We start from the raw sequence: 19,678 nt of genomic DNA, 5'->3' as shown, positions 1-19,678 counted from the left end.
AATGTTTTACCGTTGCTTCTTTTTTTTTTTTTTAGCTTGTCTCCAAAGTAATAATAATCTCCAATAAATGCGCCTTTCTTACATTTCACGGTCTTTAGGAGAGAGGTGTCGGCATCGTGGCTCATATGTGCGTGGGCGTATGTACTTGTGTTAAAAAGGATGTGGTATATTGAAAACCTTGTTTGTTCTTTTGAACTAATGAAAGCTTTGATTTTGCTTGCCAAAGTTAGTATTAATGTGTATGTTATACGGTTATATTTTGGAAATGTAGGCAGTAATTATTGTTTATATATGGATAATAACTATACCGTTCCGTTCGTATAACATGTGAAGCATAAGATAACACACCTTCACTTAAAAATGGTCGCATTTCTATGAGATGACAGGTAAACAAGAAAAGACTGATAGCAAACGATGATTATATATATATAATAATTTGGCCAATAAAAATTATTTTCTTTCTTCTTTCTTAATTATAGCAGAATTAAAATGTTCGCGATGTAACAGTTTACTTTTTGGACACAGCCTTTCTGCTGACAGCATAACAACAGTTAGAAACATTTATGCAAATACATATCAAATAGTAAGAAACTAAAAGTTAAAATACACAAAACAGTAATTTTGCCTGTAGTATTGTATGGATGCGAAGCTTGGTTCCTTACATTGAAAGAGGAACATAAATTAAGTGTGTTTGAAAATAAAATCCTTAGGAAAATATTTGAACCTAAATGGGATGGCGAGCAGGTGAGTGGAATAATTTAGAACTACACAATTTGTATTCCTGTCCAGATATTATTAGAATGATTAAATCAAGATGACTTAAGTGGGCAGGCCATGTGGCACGAATGGGAGAGGAAAAAGGAGTTTACAGGATTCTTGTTGGGAAGCCTGATGGTAAGAGACCAGTAGGAAGGCCAAGACGAGGATGGAGAGATAACGTTGAGATGGACCTAAAGGAAATCGGTAGTGATGGAAAAGAGTATACAGATCTTGCTCAGGATAGGGACAGATGGAAGGCCTGAGTTGCTGCAGCCATAAACCTTCGGGTTTAAGAAGACTAGAGAGTTAGTTAGTTCATATCAAATAGTTTCATACAAACATATAATCATTCGTAACTCGTTTTGGTTTCATTTTCGTGAAATTTACCACCACCATTTATACATACACATACACACATTAAAATTTAAATATATATTTATTTCTAAACGCTATAGGTCCCCCTGTTCTAGTTCAATAACTTTAACTGGAATAGAAGCTTGGACTCTGGAGTGAAGGTCAAAAACATTTCGAGGCTTCTGGATGGAGACTAAGAAGTGCAGAAGCTTTCTCTCGGTGTACTTGAGACGACCATCCTTATGCTGTTGGTATCCAATTAATGGTTATATGGGAATGATCTAGTTCGATAAAACTTTTCACTGGGGCAGCGTGCTGAAAAACTTTCCCAAGTTAATTCGCAACACGCGAAATTGGATATTTTTACACAAATTTTCAGTTTCAGGTTTTTTTTGTGTGTGTGTGCGCTTCTGGCTAAATGAAAGTGCTCACATGTTCTTTTCTACATTATGGCTGAAGCATCAATTATGTTGCAAGAGTTCGGAAGATCTGTGTCATAATTTTGACATGAACACGAATGTTCTTTTTCTTCTGCCTCAGGTTCTGAAATCGTCATATGTTTGATGGTTGTGCAGGGCAGTGCCCTATACTACACTATTTTTTTCTTTTAGTAGAAACTCTACTATCTAGAATTACTTCGTTGTTTTCGTCTTAGACTAAATACTGCATGTTTTAGAATGATAAGTTTGATGCCTGGATATGGGTGTTTTTCTATGTGAGCGTCCCTTCATCAGGCTCATCAATCAATCATCCTCATCGCGATTAGTTAGAAGTGGCGGAGAAGCGACGTAAAATAAGTATGGACTCAGGTGTCTATAGGCTATATATGCACATCTTAGAGAATTTTGAAATATGTTTAAATATCCCAAAACAATATATTTTCCCAATAGATTTCACTATTGCAAATATAGAATTGCTGGTCATAAAGGAATGTTTATACATTGCTCAGTTTCGCGTAGCACGCATCACATGCGCGCACACACACACACACACACACACACACACACACATAGTTCGTAATAAATAAACTTTGGAGCTAAAACGTTTGAAACTTGGGGGAAGAGAATCGTTGAAACCTTCTGGTACTAAAAGAAATTTAAAGAACTAATTTTCTTTCATGTATTCTCCATGCTAGGTGAGATATTGATAATTTACACAAATTAAATCTTTTTCCGCACACGCTATGGACAAATCGAGGATAGGTTTCGTGTCACTGAATTTTATGTAATTAGCGCTAATATTTTTCGATACCGGTTGCTCATCGAATATCTGTTACCTACTTGAGGATGGACCAATCAAAATAATTTACTTTGAAATACAGAAATTCATGGAAGTATAGTCTTAACTGTTTCTGCTTTCCCACCTTATTCCGGGACATTTGCACGCCTCGAAGAAACTTTTCGGGACACCTACTATTCCGGGACTGTCCCGAAAATCCGTACATTAGCTTAATTATTGAAGTGGGGGGACAATACATATCTGTGATCGAAAATAACATTAGGGTGCCACAAAACTATTCACAAATATGTAGAGAACAGCAAAAATAAACCACACAAAATTCCTAAGTTGATACTTCAGAATTTGGACTAGAATGACGGTTTTTCGAAAACTAGAGGAACATTCGAAGACTACTTTGCTGTCGCAGGCCAGAGGTCCAGTCCGGCCTTATGGTCCTCACCCCCTCAGATTATTATTATTATTATTATTATTATTGGGTGGGGGTAGAGGAAGTGTACATGGCTCTCCTTGCAATGGCAATTGTACCGTGGGAAGCGCATGTGAAGAATTTTGAGACAAAAAAATCCTTTTGTTAAGTTGCGTCTTGTTACTTTCTCTCGTATCGCTGAGAGTATACAAGAGATTTTACAGCTCCAAATGAAAGCACCTGACATACTAAATGAGGAGGCAGTGAAAGTGCACAGACGACCAAGTGCCATTGCTGTGCATTCCGGTTTTATTTCCTTCGGGCCACGTCTGCGTGAGTCATATACGTTCCAGTGTGCGGGATCGTAAATCATCGTGCAGCGATACAGCAAGACATGCCGCGTTTTTAACATATGATATGGAAACTCTGGATGGCAGCATTGCAGTATTCAGATTCCGTTTGCAAATTCCTGGTTTTACATTCTGATTCGACAGCCCCAATAATCCTCACGAAATTACAACCTTCGTGGGCATCGCACCGTAGAGCAATGACAAAAATAGTTATTAGATAATTTCACAACTGTAGTGATACTTTACGAGCAGAATCCAACCATATTCATGGGCGAACTTACCGGGTGGGGGACGATAGACTCCTTTTTGCGTTTAAAACAGTACATTTTCAATCAACCATGAAGGGGGCAAAGTGACTCCTTCCCCCACTTGACGTAGGAAATTAATTTTCTTCCCCATCATGAGAGGTCGAGCCATGGTATTGCCACCGAGTCCTAGCAATTTCTTCTGGTGATCATCGTCATGAGAACAAAAAAAAGTAAAAACGAACGCAAAATAAATATTATACAGATACTAACACTCTGTGTATTTCAACAGTAGAACTTGTAAACATTTTTATAAAAATCAATGTGTAATTGCTAATCATAGATTTCTTTGCTGCATAAATATTCTGTGCTTTAATATCTGCAAGACCTCCCGATGGCGTAGTGGTAACGTTGTCATCCTGTAACCAATTGGTCTCGGGTTCGATCCCGATTGAGGTGCTTGTTCGGATTCCACTTTAAACTATTAAGTTCAGTCCCGAGTAGCTTACCGGTGCATAAACTTGACTTAGAACAGAAAGTCAATTCTTTAATATCTGTATTCGAGTTACAAATTCCGTTTTAAGGCACATTCGGGTGTAGGGTTTTCAAAACCATTTTTTCCCCATCAAGTGAAAGTAAAAATAAAAAGAACCATCAGGCCTCTTTATTGACTTGGGGCTAATTACCACTTTACCCTGGTTCTTGGTGGTCACAGATCACCATTTCTCTCTTCCGTAATCTGAAAATGGCTGGCAACATTTTTAAGAGGAGAATGCAAAAATTGTAATTTTCGCAAGCAGCAAGAAAGACAATTAGCGCTGCTTCAGCGAGAACCATTAGGCTAACAAGTTTCCGTCAGCAAAAGCTGGAAGTCTGCACAAAGTCTGCCGAGAGAAGAGCTGCAGAATCCGAATGGACGAACATTCACGGTGTCTACAGGCCGGAAAGTACGAGGGATTTGTGCGAATTTTGTACGTGAGAGCTGTCATCGATATCTCTGGTCAAGCTGCTGAATTCAAATCTAATTGTCTATTAGATATACCAGGTCATCGCAGTATACAGGATGCCCCATAAGTCAATTGACAAAAATACAATAATTTCCACAACTAGCGTCAACTTACCCTGTAGTAATAATTGCCACCAAAATATGTTGGAAGTCCGATTCGGACACCAAACTGGTTGCTAGAACTGAACATCCCAAGCTGCAGACGAGCTCCAATATAATTAATTTTATTCCATTCCCCCTGGAGCAGCGCTTGAAGTAGAAACTGTTAGATCGAGATGTTCGATCGATTGATATTATGATTCTGAATGTGTCAGCTCTCAGGTTATTTACACGTATCGCGTAATAAGAGGATAAGACCCTTTGAACAACGAACCCGAACGTGAGGAGATAAAAGCAATAAAATCTCCATGCCAGTGATAAACGCTGAGGCCATGTTGGGGCACACAGCACACATAATGACACGAAGCCAAGGATACTTGGCCGATCTCCGTTGCGGAGTGGTAAGCACAACGCGCCACGACGATGCTGTGTTTGGATTCCCGGCCTTGCATGGATGTTCATTGTGAGTGTCCCTTCATCAATTTCATCATAACATCGCTCATCCTAATCGTCACGATTAACGAAAAGCGGCAATGAAACGAAGAAAATCAATAATCCAAGGACCCTGGGTTCGAACGGTGGGCAAGGCATGTGATACGATGTCGTCTACTTCATCAGTCATCCTCGTTGTCGCGATTAACCAAAAAAGTAAAACATGCAACGTAAAATATCCGAAATGGAAGATATGAGAACAAAACACAGCTCCACAGAGGAGAATCCTGGCTGTAGGGTCTATTCGCCAAAGCCTAGTTAGCTTGTAAGAATGCATTTTTCAGGGTGTACGGGATTGAAGAGTGATCGAAATTTGAATACCATTATAAAACGTCGTGCGTTTTGTTTGATTGATATGATTGACTGAATTAAAATTGTTGGGTGTATCGGTACGTATGGCTATTTTGCACCCTTCAATGTATACGGGAAAATATACCTTATCTAAAATTCTTACTTAAAGGTTAAAAGGGGGTAAGGAAACCCCTTGAGAAAAGTTAAAAGTGCAAGGTTGTAAAGAGATATCAGTTCTTCGCTGTGCGTTTTGTGGATAGTGAAATCGCTGTATATACGATATAATTCCAGGGGGATGCTTTGTGCAAGTTTTCCTCGTAGCTGGGGATCTCTCATCCTTCCACGTTGAGCACGGCTCTGAGATAATGCTTGCCTAACAGTATGTCTGATGTAAAGAATGTGTAAACAGCCCCTTCCAAACTGGCAACAACGTTCACGACACATCAAGGCGCAGGTGGAAGCGTACAGAAGCATGATGCAGAACCAATTTGCGATTGCTAGTAATGAAATAAAAATGTTCGTTTCAAGTCATGCTGGGAGAGCGTTATGGTAAACAGGAATTTCCTTTAGCAACAACTCTTTTTCCAAGCCATAAAGCTCGACGGATGGTCTTCTTGCGAAACAATGACGTAACGGCGTTGTGGGGGAGTGGGTGAGGAGGGGGGAATGTACTATGAAAATGAAAACTTTCAATATTATGCTACAGTGCAGTTTTACGGCCGTTGCCTCAGTCGTTTCTCTCTGCACAAAGAAAGCCACGCTTGGAAAGATCGTAGGCGTTCTCGGAAAAAAAGTTTCTTTGATTTACAATACCCTGCTTTCAGTCTTCCACGTTGGAGCCACCTACACACAAATGGTTGAGGTCTTATTGTGCTCTGCCCGATGGCTGAGCGCGTTAAGTGGTCTATTTCGAAGTTCTCAGGTTCGAGTCCCGACTTGGCATGGCATGTGTATCATTTATCTAATCACTCAACCTCGTCGTCGCAATTAGACAAAAGTAGAAGAAGAGCGACACTCAACATAGGGGGGGGGGGGTCATAAAATATATGCCCCTAGGCTATCCTTTGTTTTGGACCCTGTCAACATCATCATTATTATTATTATTACCAGTTTTGTTATCGCATTTCACTTCCACTAATTTCTTGCTCTGTATTAACACTTGTAAGCTTTAAAATATAGACAAATCTGATTAAAAATTATTCATTAAAATTCGATAAAACAATACATTTAGATTTAACAAGAGAACACTCGCCCAAATCCTTCTGGCTCTGATGAACGAGAGACTCAAAGTCAGTTTCTTGCAGAACATCAGCTTTCGCTGTGAAGGATGCCCAAACTAGGTAGTTACTGACGATGAATTTCTGAAGGCAGTGTTAATTCTCAAGAGCAATGTGATTTTGGAAAAGCACTCTGAAATGTTCTTCACGAATAAGTTTGTCACCAGCCGAATAATTCACTCACTTCGTACTTTGCTTCAGTCAAATCAATACTTTAAAAAATCTTGAAAGTCGATAGTCTTTGTCACTTTTGCCCCTTCAGCGTATCATTTGTATGTTCGATAGAAATAAAACACCATTGCAGGCATACAAGTAAAACAAAAACAGAAGTCCGACAACTTCAAATTTTCCTGCAAATTCTATATTTTGTCATAAAATTACCTTTTTTTAAATTACAATTGGAACTAGATTTCCCTGCACCAAGGCAAACTTCCCTTCGTGTAGAGAAACTGACCGCCAAGCGCAGTACAGAAAGTAGGAAGGAACAAGCAGTTTTCTCCTGCAAACGCTGTTTACAGCGGTGGAACAGATGCCCTCAGTCTGCACGTTTTTAAATAGCCACTCGATTCGGCTCCGTCTGAGGATTTCTGGTCGTCAGAAGGGTGCGATGGAGAACGATCAGTGGCGTACATAAACCAGTCTTTAAGTTCTTTAAATAATTTACTTAACTTCTGTTTTAGGATCTTGTTTTAATAGTTTGCATAATAGAAAGTGAGCAATTACCCGTAGAAAAATACATTAAAAAGTTGGTTTAGCGGCTGTAAAGCTTTACCATGGAGAATAGCCTGTAAATCTCTCTCTCTCGCACACAATAATAATTTTAAAAAAACGTACACCTAGAGTGAGATATTTGTGATGCTAGGTAGGTGTTCGCAATATACAGAATAATACTTTGTTTAAACCCAAATGTGAACGAGAAATTCTATTGAAGGAAAATGTCTGCTTGCGAAATGGACCGATATAACCTAGTTGGTGCATTTAGAATCCCCTCCACAAGCCAGTCAGGAGTACACCACGGGGACCTTGGAAGGATATTTAATAGGCTGGCTCCCGCAGGAGTTACGGTACATAAACACTGGCATTTCCAATATTGGCCGGCGACCAGAAACTTTTCACGGACGCACCGAGCAGGAAGTAAGCGGGGTGACCATCGGGCCGATGTTCCGCCATCCACAGATTAAAAGGATTTCAGGAAATGACTCCCGCGTAACGATCCACGCCGTTTCACCGTTCCCCTATTTAATACCATGCTGTCCACAGTTCGTTCATCTTGTAGCAATATAGTACCACTTTACAAAGCGCTTGGATTTCGTTATTTCAAATTTTGTAGGTCTTTGAAAGCAATTTTCCACTCCAAGCCTTCGTACTGTACCCGGATACAATTCCATTTTCTGAGTATGTTCGCATCTTTCTTTCCCAGGCATCAATTGGATTTCACATAGAAAGCGATACAACTTATTCTACATTAGTCCTTTCTCAAACTTTATCTCTAACGGCAAAACCAATCAACTACAAAGATACCTTTTAATTTTTAAGCACGCTGAGTCGCTCACTATGTTGTTATCGCAAGTTCAGAGTTCGATTGATTCGATTTATTTTATTTCGCTTTTGTGCCACTTTTGGCTAATCGACAGGGAGGATGATTGTTATGATGAAATTGATGAAGGGGCACTAACAAAGACTCAGGATTCGAACCTGGGGCCCCTGGCGACATAGCAGGCTGTGTTAACCACTCCGCCACGAAGGTCCCGTGTTCGATTAAGTGTCGGTTCATGAATTTCAGACAATCATAATTCATTATAGTTGCAATAGTTCGACCAGAGGTGGTCGAAAATGTACCTCGTGAATCACTATGATGTTGACTTATAGCATATCCGTGATTTTAATGAACGCGTTTCGGCTATTCTCGACATTTCCCAACATTCAAGGGGATTGATCATTTACCTCGCTCCAACAGGCTCTGTAATTATCGGAGTGAGGACGCAGAGACTCAAGCATAATATTGGTTACTGAGAGAATGGGGATCCCTGCGTTGCTAGGAAATATTATCTAGGGCAAACTAGCACAAGAACTCACGAAATCACCTGAAGAACTCCGTTCAAGAACGCATACTGTGTACCTCGAAACTACATTTTGGTAGCCCTGGTTCAATCTGTTGAATATTTGTAGGACGCCAAATTTTTCGAGACATCAAACTGGCCCATCAGCATCTTAATTATTCACGCACAAGAAAGCCGACAGCCTCACTTAAGCAAAAGGCCATTTGTGACAAGACTATATATTGCGCTGTTGTGGCTCCCCTTTTTATTCAGGCAAAGCCTAAGTAATCTAAGAGACATTAGAAAACTTTGGAAGCAAGAATTTACATACTCATCTCCACATAGTGACGACGTTGGGTCAAACCTTGCGGGATGTCATCTGGAAACACCTGCCTTGCAAAACAATGCGTTGGGCTCTTAGCACACCGTGCACGTCATGTTCGTAACAGCTTCTATAATTTAATGAAAAGCGGTGAAGGTTCATTTGGTAGTAGTACTGCAGCTTCTGCACCCAGTAAAGTAATGAGTTTCTCTTTTTCAACTACGCCGCGATTCATGAAAGTTTGAGTAAAGAGGTCAGTGTATCTGCGACTGCGAAATGTAAGTCGCGAAATGCTGGTATTCTCGTGTGGGGCATGTTTTCCATGTGTATTTCCTGTCGGGTTCTGCAGTTGAATTGCTTAGTCGTTTTTGTTACAATACCTTAACTAAACTTTTGGCAAATTTCTATCGTCTTGGTAACATCTCGATTCAAATTTCCTATCTCTCAATCTTGTTTCGATCCTTCTAATTTTTTATATATATTTTTTTTTCACAGAAAACGTTTTACTTTCCGGTCGCCATTTGCCTTTACTGCTTGCTGAGAGAACAACTACAGCCTCAGTGGTGGCATCCAGTAGCCAGAGGTGACCCCCAAGGCAAGTGGCGCGTCTCCCCCCCAAATCATGTCATAATTCCCATAAAGTATATAATTACGAAAGCGTGCCTACTACTATCCTAGAACTGAAAGTCACTTGTAGCTTTACTGAACAATGTACTTGATCTTCCCCCACCCCCTAAATTATTTATTTCCATCTAACGGATTAAATATGGTGCATTTAGTAGCAAAAGTTACTTGGTACCATCTAAACTAAATGAATCACTAAGAAAATGATATGGCGCCTCATCGCACATATTACTGCATGTTGCCAAGATATTAACTTTTTAGAAAAATATATGCATGTTGAATTTTATATTATTTTAAGCCCCCCCCCAAAAAAAATGGATGCGCCATCCACGCCATTATACCTCCCTCTCCGTGGACACCCTTGCTAGCAGCGTGATATGACATTTTCCTTTATGCTGATGCGGCGTTGTAAACACAAAATATGTATGTCTATTTAAAATGGAACGAATCATTTCGAAGTACATTGTACAAATGCATTTCTTTACAAAATGAGGGCTTGTAAATGAAAATAACTATAATAATTTTTGGTTCAAGGACATTTCGGGGGGGGGGGTGAGGGCAATAGTTCGCATTGTTAATTCCTTGAGAGATTTCTTCGGGCAGGCCACTGCAGTGTGAACGTACTTATCACTGTCAATAGACCGGATTCCAGCTAAAGGTACCTACCGTCCACCGGAAGAATGTAAATAAAATCGCGGCTGAAGAAAATGGTGGAAAAAAGTTTAGTGGGCCTAACAAAACCCAGCGACATTAAATTTCCGTTCGACTTTCACATAGCAAACTCGCGAATTAATTTGCAGACCATAATGCAGCAACCTCGCAGTGCAATGCCGCTCGCTCATTCCAATCCTCGACAATCGTGACTCGAATCGCATTGCAGCAACAGGAGAGAAGCAGCGGAAGTTTTGCTTTCAGCGCATTCAATTATGAAGATCAACATCCGATGAGCATTCTTTTTCACACCCAGGTGAAACTAAGGATGTCAGCTTTCGCTTGGCACGCACACCGAAGCTATTTGCAAAACGACGAAAGGCCAGCCTAGTAGCGTCAATCAACTCCTAAAGCCAATTTGCTCTGACCTGAAACGTGCGATGCACATTACGTTGTTTGCTAATTTCTTTAACTTCGTTTCCGTCATCGGATTGAGGGAACGTACTTACTTGGAGCAGACCGCCTCCGTGCCGGAATGGTTAGCACAGCGCGCGGTGACGTCGGGGGTCCCAGATTCGAATCCAGACCTGGGAATGGGTGTTATTTTTGAGTGTCTGCATCAATTTCATCATATCACTCATTCTCATCTTCGCGATTAGAAAAAAGTGGCAGAAAAGTGGAATAAAATGAAACCAAACGAATCAAACCCCTCGCTCGTTCCCGAGTGCCCAGTGTTGTGGTATTTATGAAACTTCAACAGTTAAGATATTACGTCTCTACTTTTGCTGTGTACGTTTTTCTCCTACATGATAATACAAACACTTGGAACTGGTTAAAGGTAAAGTTCCCAGCGCATATTGCACCGTACCATGAAGGGACATTTAGGGAAGGTGATAGGACCCCACATTTTTTGAAGGTGATATGATCAGCCCCACGCTCCGATCGCATTTACGCCTAGGGTTGCCCCAAATACCCATGTGTTTGGGGGCTGGTTGAACTCCAGAGCCGCTTTATGAACTGACAACGCCGGAAAGAACCTACCTTACGCCGGGAATCGAATCCGGGTCTCCCGCGGGCCAGTCTACCAGCCCAGTAGACCACTATGCCTCCGCCACTGAATAAAGGCGATGACAATATGTTGAAGAACGCCGAGCATAGTGGCAACGCACGTGCAGGATTGCATGGCAAGCTGTTGATTACATAACCCACGCTGTCTTCGCTCGTTTGGTTTGGAAAATTCGAGAGACCCTGGAGGGTTCTTCTCTTCGTGGAAGAGGAGTAGTCAAGTGAACGCGTTTGCTTCAAACAGTAGACTGCTTCGGTGGCCCAGCTCAGTTGTCGACTCACGGTCACGCCAGAGAAAATTCCGGGTTCGAATCCCGGCTTGGTCTCACTACGTGTGTCCCTTCATCGATTTCAAATAGGTGAGACACCCATTTCGTACGCAGCAAAGGTGTCAATTTTTAGTACTTGCTTCAGAAATGGGGATGGGCGGATTCGGTTATCGGATGTGGAATACTCTTACAGGATATGAGATGCGCGTTTCGGATACGAATACGAGATTCTTCGGATATTGGATCAATCAGGTATGGATAATTGAGATTCGGATTCAACCCTATACGAAGCAATTACCTCATATTCAACATTGATGAAATAATTTTGTCTGTGTGTAATGATTTCACACTCCAGAGCCTCATTAGTATGCAAAATACAATCCCGACGAGACGGGGCGAGACGAGCCTTTGGTCGCCCGCGAGACGAGAGGAGACTGGTCTGTCTCGTCTCGAAAATATTAGTCTGGCCACGTGACAACACTACCAGGGTGTTCTACGTGGGGGGAGAATTGACATTTAACATCCCGACTGTATGTAATAAGAATTGAGCCATAGGTGTTCAGTATATCGCCATTCATAAGGCTGATGTCTGCTTCATTTAGTAGGAATCATTGCACAGACTGTAAAGCAACTCAAGCCTTTGTATTCATTGAAACTTCGCCCATTTCTTGGGCTACACGACTCAGTCGGCCCTGCGGCAACCCAAGTGGCTTGTCGGCGATCACGGAAGGTTGCATTTTCACAAGCTGCATCTCACGCAATCCACACACAGTAACAGTGCGTGTGCATGTTTTCACGGAAGGGGTAGAGTTTCAGGGAGGAATTTTATAATGGTGACGTCAGTGTAAGGGCGCCAATCCATGATCGATTTCGATTGTACAGTCCGAAGAAAATTGCCGTTCTTTAGAAACCATTAAAACACACCCTAAGAATTCTGTAATGTCAGTTTTCCCCCACGATGCTCGAAAACCTGGAATATCAAGGAAACGAACGTAGGAATTGGAGATGCCAGAAATTTTTGTAGTAGCGTTCAACAGCCTGGAAACAAGGAAAATTGTGTGTGTGTTTGGAAACAAAACACATTTCACAATTTCCATGTTTCTTGTTTGGATAATATTTAGTAAGAAATGTTCTATTATATTTGTCGTCATTTGTTTTCAATATTTCGTTTGAAAAAAAAAATGCAGAGTTGAAGAGCTGTCACGTATTTATCAGCATGATAAATCATTATACAGTGGTCTGGAAAAATATTTAAAAGCACATGGAGAACTGGAAATGACATGAAATTTTTTTTTGCAAAATGAGTGGGAGCTCCGAATCTTTAGTTCTTTTTGGCAGAAAAGCCAGATAATTGTAAAACCAAAAAGCACTATGTGATGGAAGGTTGTTTGTTCATTCAGGATAGGGTATAAATTGAAGGAATTTTAACATGTTTTTCAATAAGTCACTAACGAACTGCAATTTACTCCTTATTGGACGTATTCAAGATATTTATGAAAGATTTACTTTGGGACAGATGTTTCTTTTAGTTATATTATGAAGTTTATGAATTATACTCTTTACAACCTGAATAAATTCAGTATTAAAACGAACATATAGAATTTACTCAGGTTTTATAGTATTGAAATAGTAATCTCTATGATGTGATCGAAAACCTATATCTTATGGTCACAAAATAACGTGGAAATACCTACCCTTTAGCATAGTCATGGCTGTGAAGGGTACTGTACATGCCGTGCATGCTTAAATTCCCATAAATATTCTAAAGAAAATTGTAAATGTATCTAACATTTCAGAATTCGGAATTTTTGGGGGGGATGGGTAATTGGAAAGAAATATATTCTGGGAATTATGAAAATCCAGTCAAACCTTAATTAAGTAGGTAGGTCCATTTCGGCGTGTTCCAGTTTAACCGAAATTAAATGCATGTAGTATGTTTAAAGAATTGACTGGAATGTATGTACTACGTGCAACTCAAACTAGTTCTAGCCGACCTCCATTACGGAGTGGTTAGCACAGAGTGCTACAACACCGGGGGTCCCGGGTACGAATCCTGGCTTGGGCATGGAATGTTCTTTGCGAGTGACTTTTCATCATACCATCACTCATCCTCATCTTCGCGATTAGTCAAAAGTGGCACAAAATCGAAGTAAAATAAACCAAATCAATCAATCAAACCAGTTCTACATTGTGATACATGTTCTACATCTACATTGTGATACTTGTACAAAGAAAACAAGTTTTGTGTAATTGTCAGATTGTTGATGACTTACCCAGAAATTTCTTAAGGTTGTGTGTGTGTGGGGGGGGGGGAGGATGACCGTTAAGGTGGTTGGGTAAAACTTATTTCTGTTGCCAGTGATTAATTTTACATTTTAAAAAAATTCATTCAACGAATTTTATGCTTTTTTATGGCCAAAAACACCAATAGGTATATCCCACATTAACTAGTTCTGGTAGGTCATTGTGTAACTTGGCATTCATCCATTATATTCCTTATCATTTTTTCATTTGGTTGTCATGTAGGAAGTCAAGATCTTACGACATAGAGATAATTCTATTAACAGAAGTGAAGTCATGACTAGTAACACTGTACACATGGAGACGTAGATCCGTGGCACGTTGAGGCTGAGTAGTTTGTTCCAGAGTTTCAGCCAGCCATTCGCGATGCAGCGCGGCCATATTTGAACAGTGCCAATGTCTTATTGGCCACTGTTAGTTACACACCGGTGCCTTAAGCACATTGACACCATAGGCCCCTGTACAAATAAACTTTACGAAAACATACAAGGTGAGGGGCTAGCCCTGGATTTAAAGTACATTATTCCCGATATTCTTGCACAAAATAGTTTGCAATAGATTTGCTTTACTTCAGTAAATACCATTTTGAGACCTAGTATTTTCCATTACACCCCCTGTGTTTTTCTATAGTTGGCCGCTGCAGCCGGTTTACGGCAGAAGTGCCCTGGTACAGCTACGGGCACTTTTGGTTTGAACAAATCCATACAGTGTTGCCTAGTTCCCACGTCAGCCCTCTCTCCAAAGGAAAATACACCGTTGTCATTTGTGATCTTTCCGAGAAATTGATATAATATTACATCACATGCATTAGTCATTACAAACACGGTCTGCAGAACGAGAACATCAATCGTAGGATTCTGGTTGAAGTGAAGAAAATAGTACTGGGGGAAAACTTACTGTCATGTCTGAATTTGTGGCATATTGACAGGGTTTTCAATGACCGGAAAATGACTTGAAGAGTGAAGGATATCAGCCTATGAAACGGGTGAGAATGACATGGAATTTTGAAAATTTGCCACAAAACCTGGAAAAAGTTGAGGTAAATTAAGTGGTGTCTGGATTTGGGAATGAAATTAGTTCTCGTCGTGAACCAGCTTCGTAGTGGGAAATATTGTACAATAAAAATGTTTATACAGTTTTTCATTATTTATTTTGAAGTATTAGCATGTTACACCACCACATCATAGTGTGGAAAATATATATTTTTAAATTTGCCTGGAAAACCTGCAAAAGTCTGGGCATTTGTTTTTCCTAAAACGAGTGGGAACACTGTTGCCTCCGTGACGTCACAAATCCAAGATGGCTGCTGCTATTAACACTTAGTTTTTGTGTTATAGCCCGAGAATGATTATACTAAAATACATTAGAATCTTATTTTTTGTTCAGGCCAAGCGAAGCGAAACAACAAAAGAAGCAGTTATCAGTAATTTTCGATATTTCTAAAGGTCAGTGAAGGTAGCTGAATCTGTAGGGGACAACTTGTTATTTCTGAAGTGATGTTTAACACAGAATACATTACAACTGCAATATTTATTTAGGAAAATATAAGGTTTTACGAAGATTGACGCATTTGAGCTTTTGGAAGTCATTACCAGAACTTTTAAGGGCAGTTACATCATCATAATCCATCGTCAGCCCCATACAATGGTCCCATCAGAGTTTAATTTAATGGGATGGAGGCATAAGCAAGGGGCATTTCTTAGAGTTGGCACCTAAGTTGGGGACTTCATAAGCTTTCCCACGACTTGGACAGTTTCGAAAGGGGCATTTGGGATCTGTCAGCTGGAATGAATAGACCGACGTAATTTGAATGGCAAGCCCCACCACCAACGTGCCTTCCTGCTGTTGTGGTGTTTCTCACCACACCAGCTTTACCCGGTTTGTTGGTTTGGTTAGTTTCGTTGCAACATTCAGGTCGAGTTCACTCTCGGTCTCTTCCTCAGCTGCTCTCGGATTGGCTCGTGTGAAGTAACTGGTGGTCATGCTGTCAGTGTTGCAACGTTGGATATTTGTTTACCAGATCTCTTTGGTGAAGGTTGTTGATCCACAAATAGAGCTGCATACGAATTACTTGTGGTGTTGCTCACAAATGTGTCGTGTTTTGAACTTTTTTTTCTAATTGCCGAGTCTCCTTGAAAATGTCATACTCGAAAGGGTCTCCCTTATCGCACAACACTAGAGCAACCTTGCGATCTGACGTCAGACGAGGAATACCTACGTTGTTAGGTTTGGTTCTATTAGTGTAAATACACTGAAAATTTATTATTTATGCTAAGAGAACTAAACCTAACTAGCCTAACCTAACAACTTAGGAATTTAGCCTAACAATAAAAGCATTCCCCCCTGTAACGTCAGAACTCAGGGTTGCTCTAGAGTTGTCCAAAAGGGAGACCCTACTCGAAACTTCTCGTCTTGTTTCATTACCATTCATAGTGTTCACCATATTTGACAATTACTTCTACGTATTTCCCATTTTCTACGTGAATTCTAGGGCGTTCGGGGAAAGGTACGCATGTCACAAACTGTTATTTCCTGTTGCTTTCATTTGTCACACACACACACACACACACACACACACACACAATTTTATATTTTATATTGTACATATGTAAATATTTTAATCAGTGATGATCCAATAAGCATAAATAACTGTCTGCTGTAAAATTGCATTTTTTAAACTTAGTTTTTGACGTCATCCCCCCCCCCCCCGATTTTCCCGTCATATTATTCCGAAATTGGAAATCAAGAATAACATATAAGATATAACTTATTTAAATGTAACTTTGCATCAACCTCAATATGGTCACTTGAGAAATACAGACAATGTTGTCACAAAAATGTCAAATCCAATTCTGCTCTATCACCCTTAGGAACTGCAACAGAAGTAGGCTAACGAGGCTGTGGTGTCTCAAATACCAATATAATCTTTTGTAGGTTATTTATGGGTTTGATTCAGCTAAATGAGACTGGACTGTATCCACTTTAGTTTTCATTCTGGCGTGTCGGAAACTGTTTTTCTGTATTCATCATCTGGGATGCAATGTGTATTTATAGTCATGTGGATGTTGGATGCAAATCTGGGGTGGACCAGCCAGGGTGATGATATGACTCAATTCCCATGCATCAGAATTTGTAGTGATTTTTTTTTAAAAAAAAGACAGTTGCAGGCTCAATATTAGCTTGTAGATTTTAATTACACATTGATGATGCATCGAACGTACCTGTCTGTACTGTATCATCACCCTCGCCGGGTACGAATTTGAACCGAGTGACCTTGGTAAGGAGGACATAGCCGTAATCGTGCTTGTGCTAGGAAAGTCAAACATAAAGTATAAAAGTACAGAATCAATTTTGATTCAGATATTGGACATTTGGAAGTGGTAAAAGTAGTGCCTGTCCCGAATTATCATAAATGAGCCTGCCTTTTAATCTATGGGTCATTGGTTCGATCTTCAGCGGAGACCTTGTTTCAGATCCCACGGTAAACTGTAGACCCAGTCCTCACCATACCCTTTTTGGGCAGCTTCTTCCATATTATACCATATTTATCCGCATTCTAAATTTTACGTAGGGAGGTCGGCTCAGTAGCCGAGCGTGTTAGTGATCGATCAACTTTTGCACTCACCACCATCACCACGAAAAGTTCCCGGGTTCTTTTATCAAATTCAGCTAATCGTCATTCATCCTCATTGTCGGGATTAGCCGAAAATGGCAAATAAATAACAAATTTTTTGAAGGAAAGCTCTACTCGAAGAGAGAGCGTTATGATGGCACCTATCTCTCCATGAGCAGACCACAAATTCAGTTGTTTTTTTTCCCCTAGATGAAGTGTTTTTTTTTTCCCAGGAGAGTATGAGCGATTGTTAGACTGCTTGCTGATAAAGTACTATAACAATATACTATATACAATCCCGATTGTGTGTCAATACATCGCCGATACCAATTTTTCCAGCAGTTAATGTTTTGGTTCTGAAGGTTTTTTTTCTTTCTTTGCGGTTCCTCATTTTTGCGTTTTCGCACGAAATTGACATCTATGAAATGACAAGTTCATGGTGAGGGGTATGTATAGCCTAGTTGCCTACGCATCCATGCAATTTGAAACCAGTATAACAGGGTTACAAGTAAAATAGAGGTAATGGGCCGACGATAACGTCTCGAGTTTCTCGCGGATCTCCTTGAAGACTGCCCCATTTTATCAGTGACCCCTGTAAACCTTCTGTTTGCTTGTACGGTACCCATGACCATTGAAACGTCATCGGTTGATTGTCGGCAAACAAGGCTGGCAACACTGCTCGTGTTCATGCAAGCATGAATGTTTCGCACAGCGGTTTTCAGCTGATGGAACAGATTGCCGATGTTCAGTTGCCTGCTTGCTACGTCGTTGGTAGGAGGTTTGCTAGTTGTCCTGGAGGATTGGTGACGTAATCTTTTTCTGGGGTCGAGGCTACTTGTGGAGAAAACCTCTTCGAGGGCGAGGCACAAGTGCAAAGAGGTCTTGTCGGCCGGCAAGATGGTTCTCCTTTGGACAGAGAAGGAAGGCGAGAAGAACCAGTCGGAATCTCCAACATCCACTTTTTTGAAGGAACAGCAACCGCCCCACAAGACCAAGGGGAAGAAATTGGCCAAGAAGGAGGAGAAGGTCACAGCGAGTAAGGCAAAAGGTAAGCAAATGTACTCTTTTTCGACTCCAGAAAGTAATCGCCCCATTTTACAACTCTAGCTATGAATATCTATCTGATTTGATCTGTTTCCTCCAGGAGTCACGCAGAAGACGAAAGTGATGTGCGTTGAAGCGAGTGTTTTCGTGTTACAATCGTTGATGAATTGTATTTGAATGTTTGATGCGTTGACTTTGACAGTCAAGCACAATGCTGCTGGAAATACACAAACCGAGCGTACAGTGTTGGCAAAAACGAGCTGAAGTTGAAGTTACAGCTGGATAGATGCTGATCTATTGAAAAAGTAGACTACCTGAAAATGTCTCTTACGTTCATAGATTGAGATCCGTGTAGCAAAGGATTAAAGTTTTTCAGAAGTTTTAAGTGTGTTGGGGGGGGGGACCAAAACAGCGGGGATTTACGGGAAAAGGTCACTGGTAGTGACCAAACGTGGTTAGTAGAGATTAAAATAACATTGCCGTCAGCAAGAGCAAGTATATCCAGCTGACGTGGTTGTTGAATCTGGCCACAAACTAGTTGATGTTATTTACAATATTGTGACACTTCTTGCTTCAAATGTAGATAATATTAAGTTGTAGATTTCGTGCAAACTCTTGAAAGCATCTACGTGGCATATCGCTGACATTTTTTGGGGGGTGTAAGATGTTTTCGGAAGACGCCCATGTTCCATCATCACTTTCTATCACATTTCCTGTCTAGGTTTCTAGACCAGAGTTCGCCATGGTGAGATCGAACTTCAAGTCGCAATCACGAAAGGAGAAGGAGACCACTCTGATAACTCCATTGGCCAGATTAAGGCATACAAATGCTGCCGTAGTTAACATAAAATAATGATAGTGACAGTGGTTTGTGTAAGCTTTCCTAGTTATTCCCCACTTCCTACCACCACCCCGAGCACTTGAGTCGTTTTGCAAAGTAAATTTTCATCAGAAGTTCCAACAGATTGAGAAAAGAAAATTAAAGGTTCTTTTTCAAAAAGCTGAGATTATTGTAATGATAAAATGCTCCGCCGATCCTTCCAATTACAGAACACAATTAGCGTTTCGTTCAGCAATCTTTTTTCCTTCTGGCGATATTGCAGTGCTTCGGATTTTCTTGCATAGTACATGTGTCAAGTGGTTCAGAACTTAGCAATCTTATTTTGAACTTATAATATTTTTTGAAAAGCTCAAAAGATAGTAATGGACATGTTAAAACATTAAAGTGGAAT

General features: G+C 40.4%; 1 protein-coding gene across 10 annotated transcripts in view; it reads left to right on the top strand.

Annotated features, from left to right (window-relative positions):
- Unc-115a (actin binding LIM protein Uncoordinated 115a) overlaps positions 1-19,678 on the top strand; it is a 143,841-nt gene that overhangs the window by 23,606 nt on the left and 100,557 nt on the right. For 6 of the 10 annotated variants that reach the window (XM_083126865.1, XM_083126863.1, XM_083126862.1 and 3 more), the window contains exon 1: positions 18,139-18,450. The exons of 1 other annotated variant lie outside the window; for it this stretch is intronic. In XM_083126865.1, the coding sequence (XP_082982991.1) occupies positions 18,300-18,450 (151 nt within the window). In that variant the 5' untranslated portion in view covers positions 18,139-18,299. Of the gene's footprint in view, positions 1-18,137; positions 18,451-19,678 lie in introns of those variants that run through there. 3 more of the 10 variants (XM_083126861.1, XM_083126870.1, XM_083126869.1) reach the window with 1 other exon arrangement.

Source organism: Lepisma saccharinum, chromosome 8 (genome assembly GCF_977018435.1).
Source record: "Lepisma saccharinum chromosome 8, izLepSacc3.1, whole genome shotgun sequence".
In the NCBI taxonomy this organism is placed as follows: Eukaryota; Metazoa; Arthropoda; class Insecta; order Zygentoma; family Lepismatidae; genus Lepisma; species Lepisma saccharinum.
Note: the sequence above shows the minus strand (reverse complement) of the source record. Positions and strands in the feature narration are given on the sequence as shown.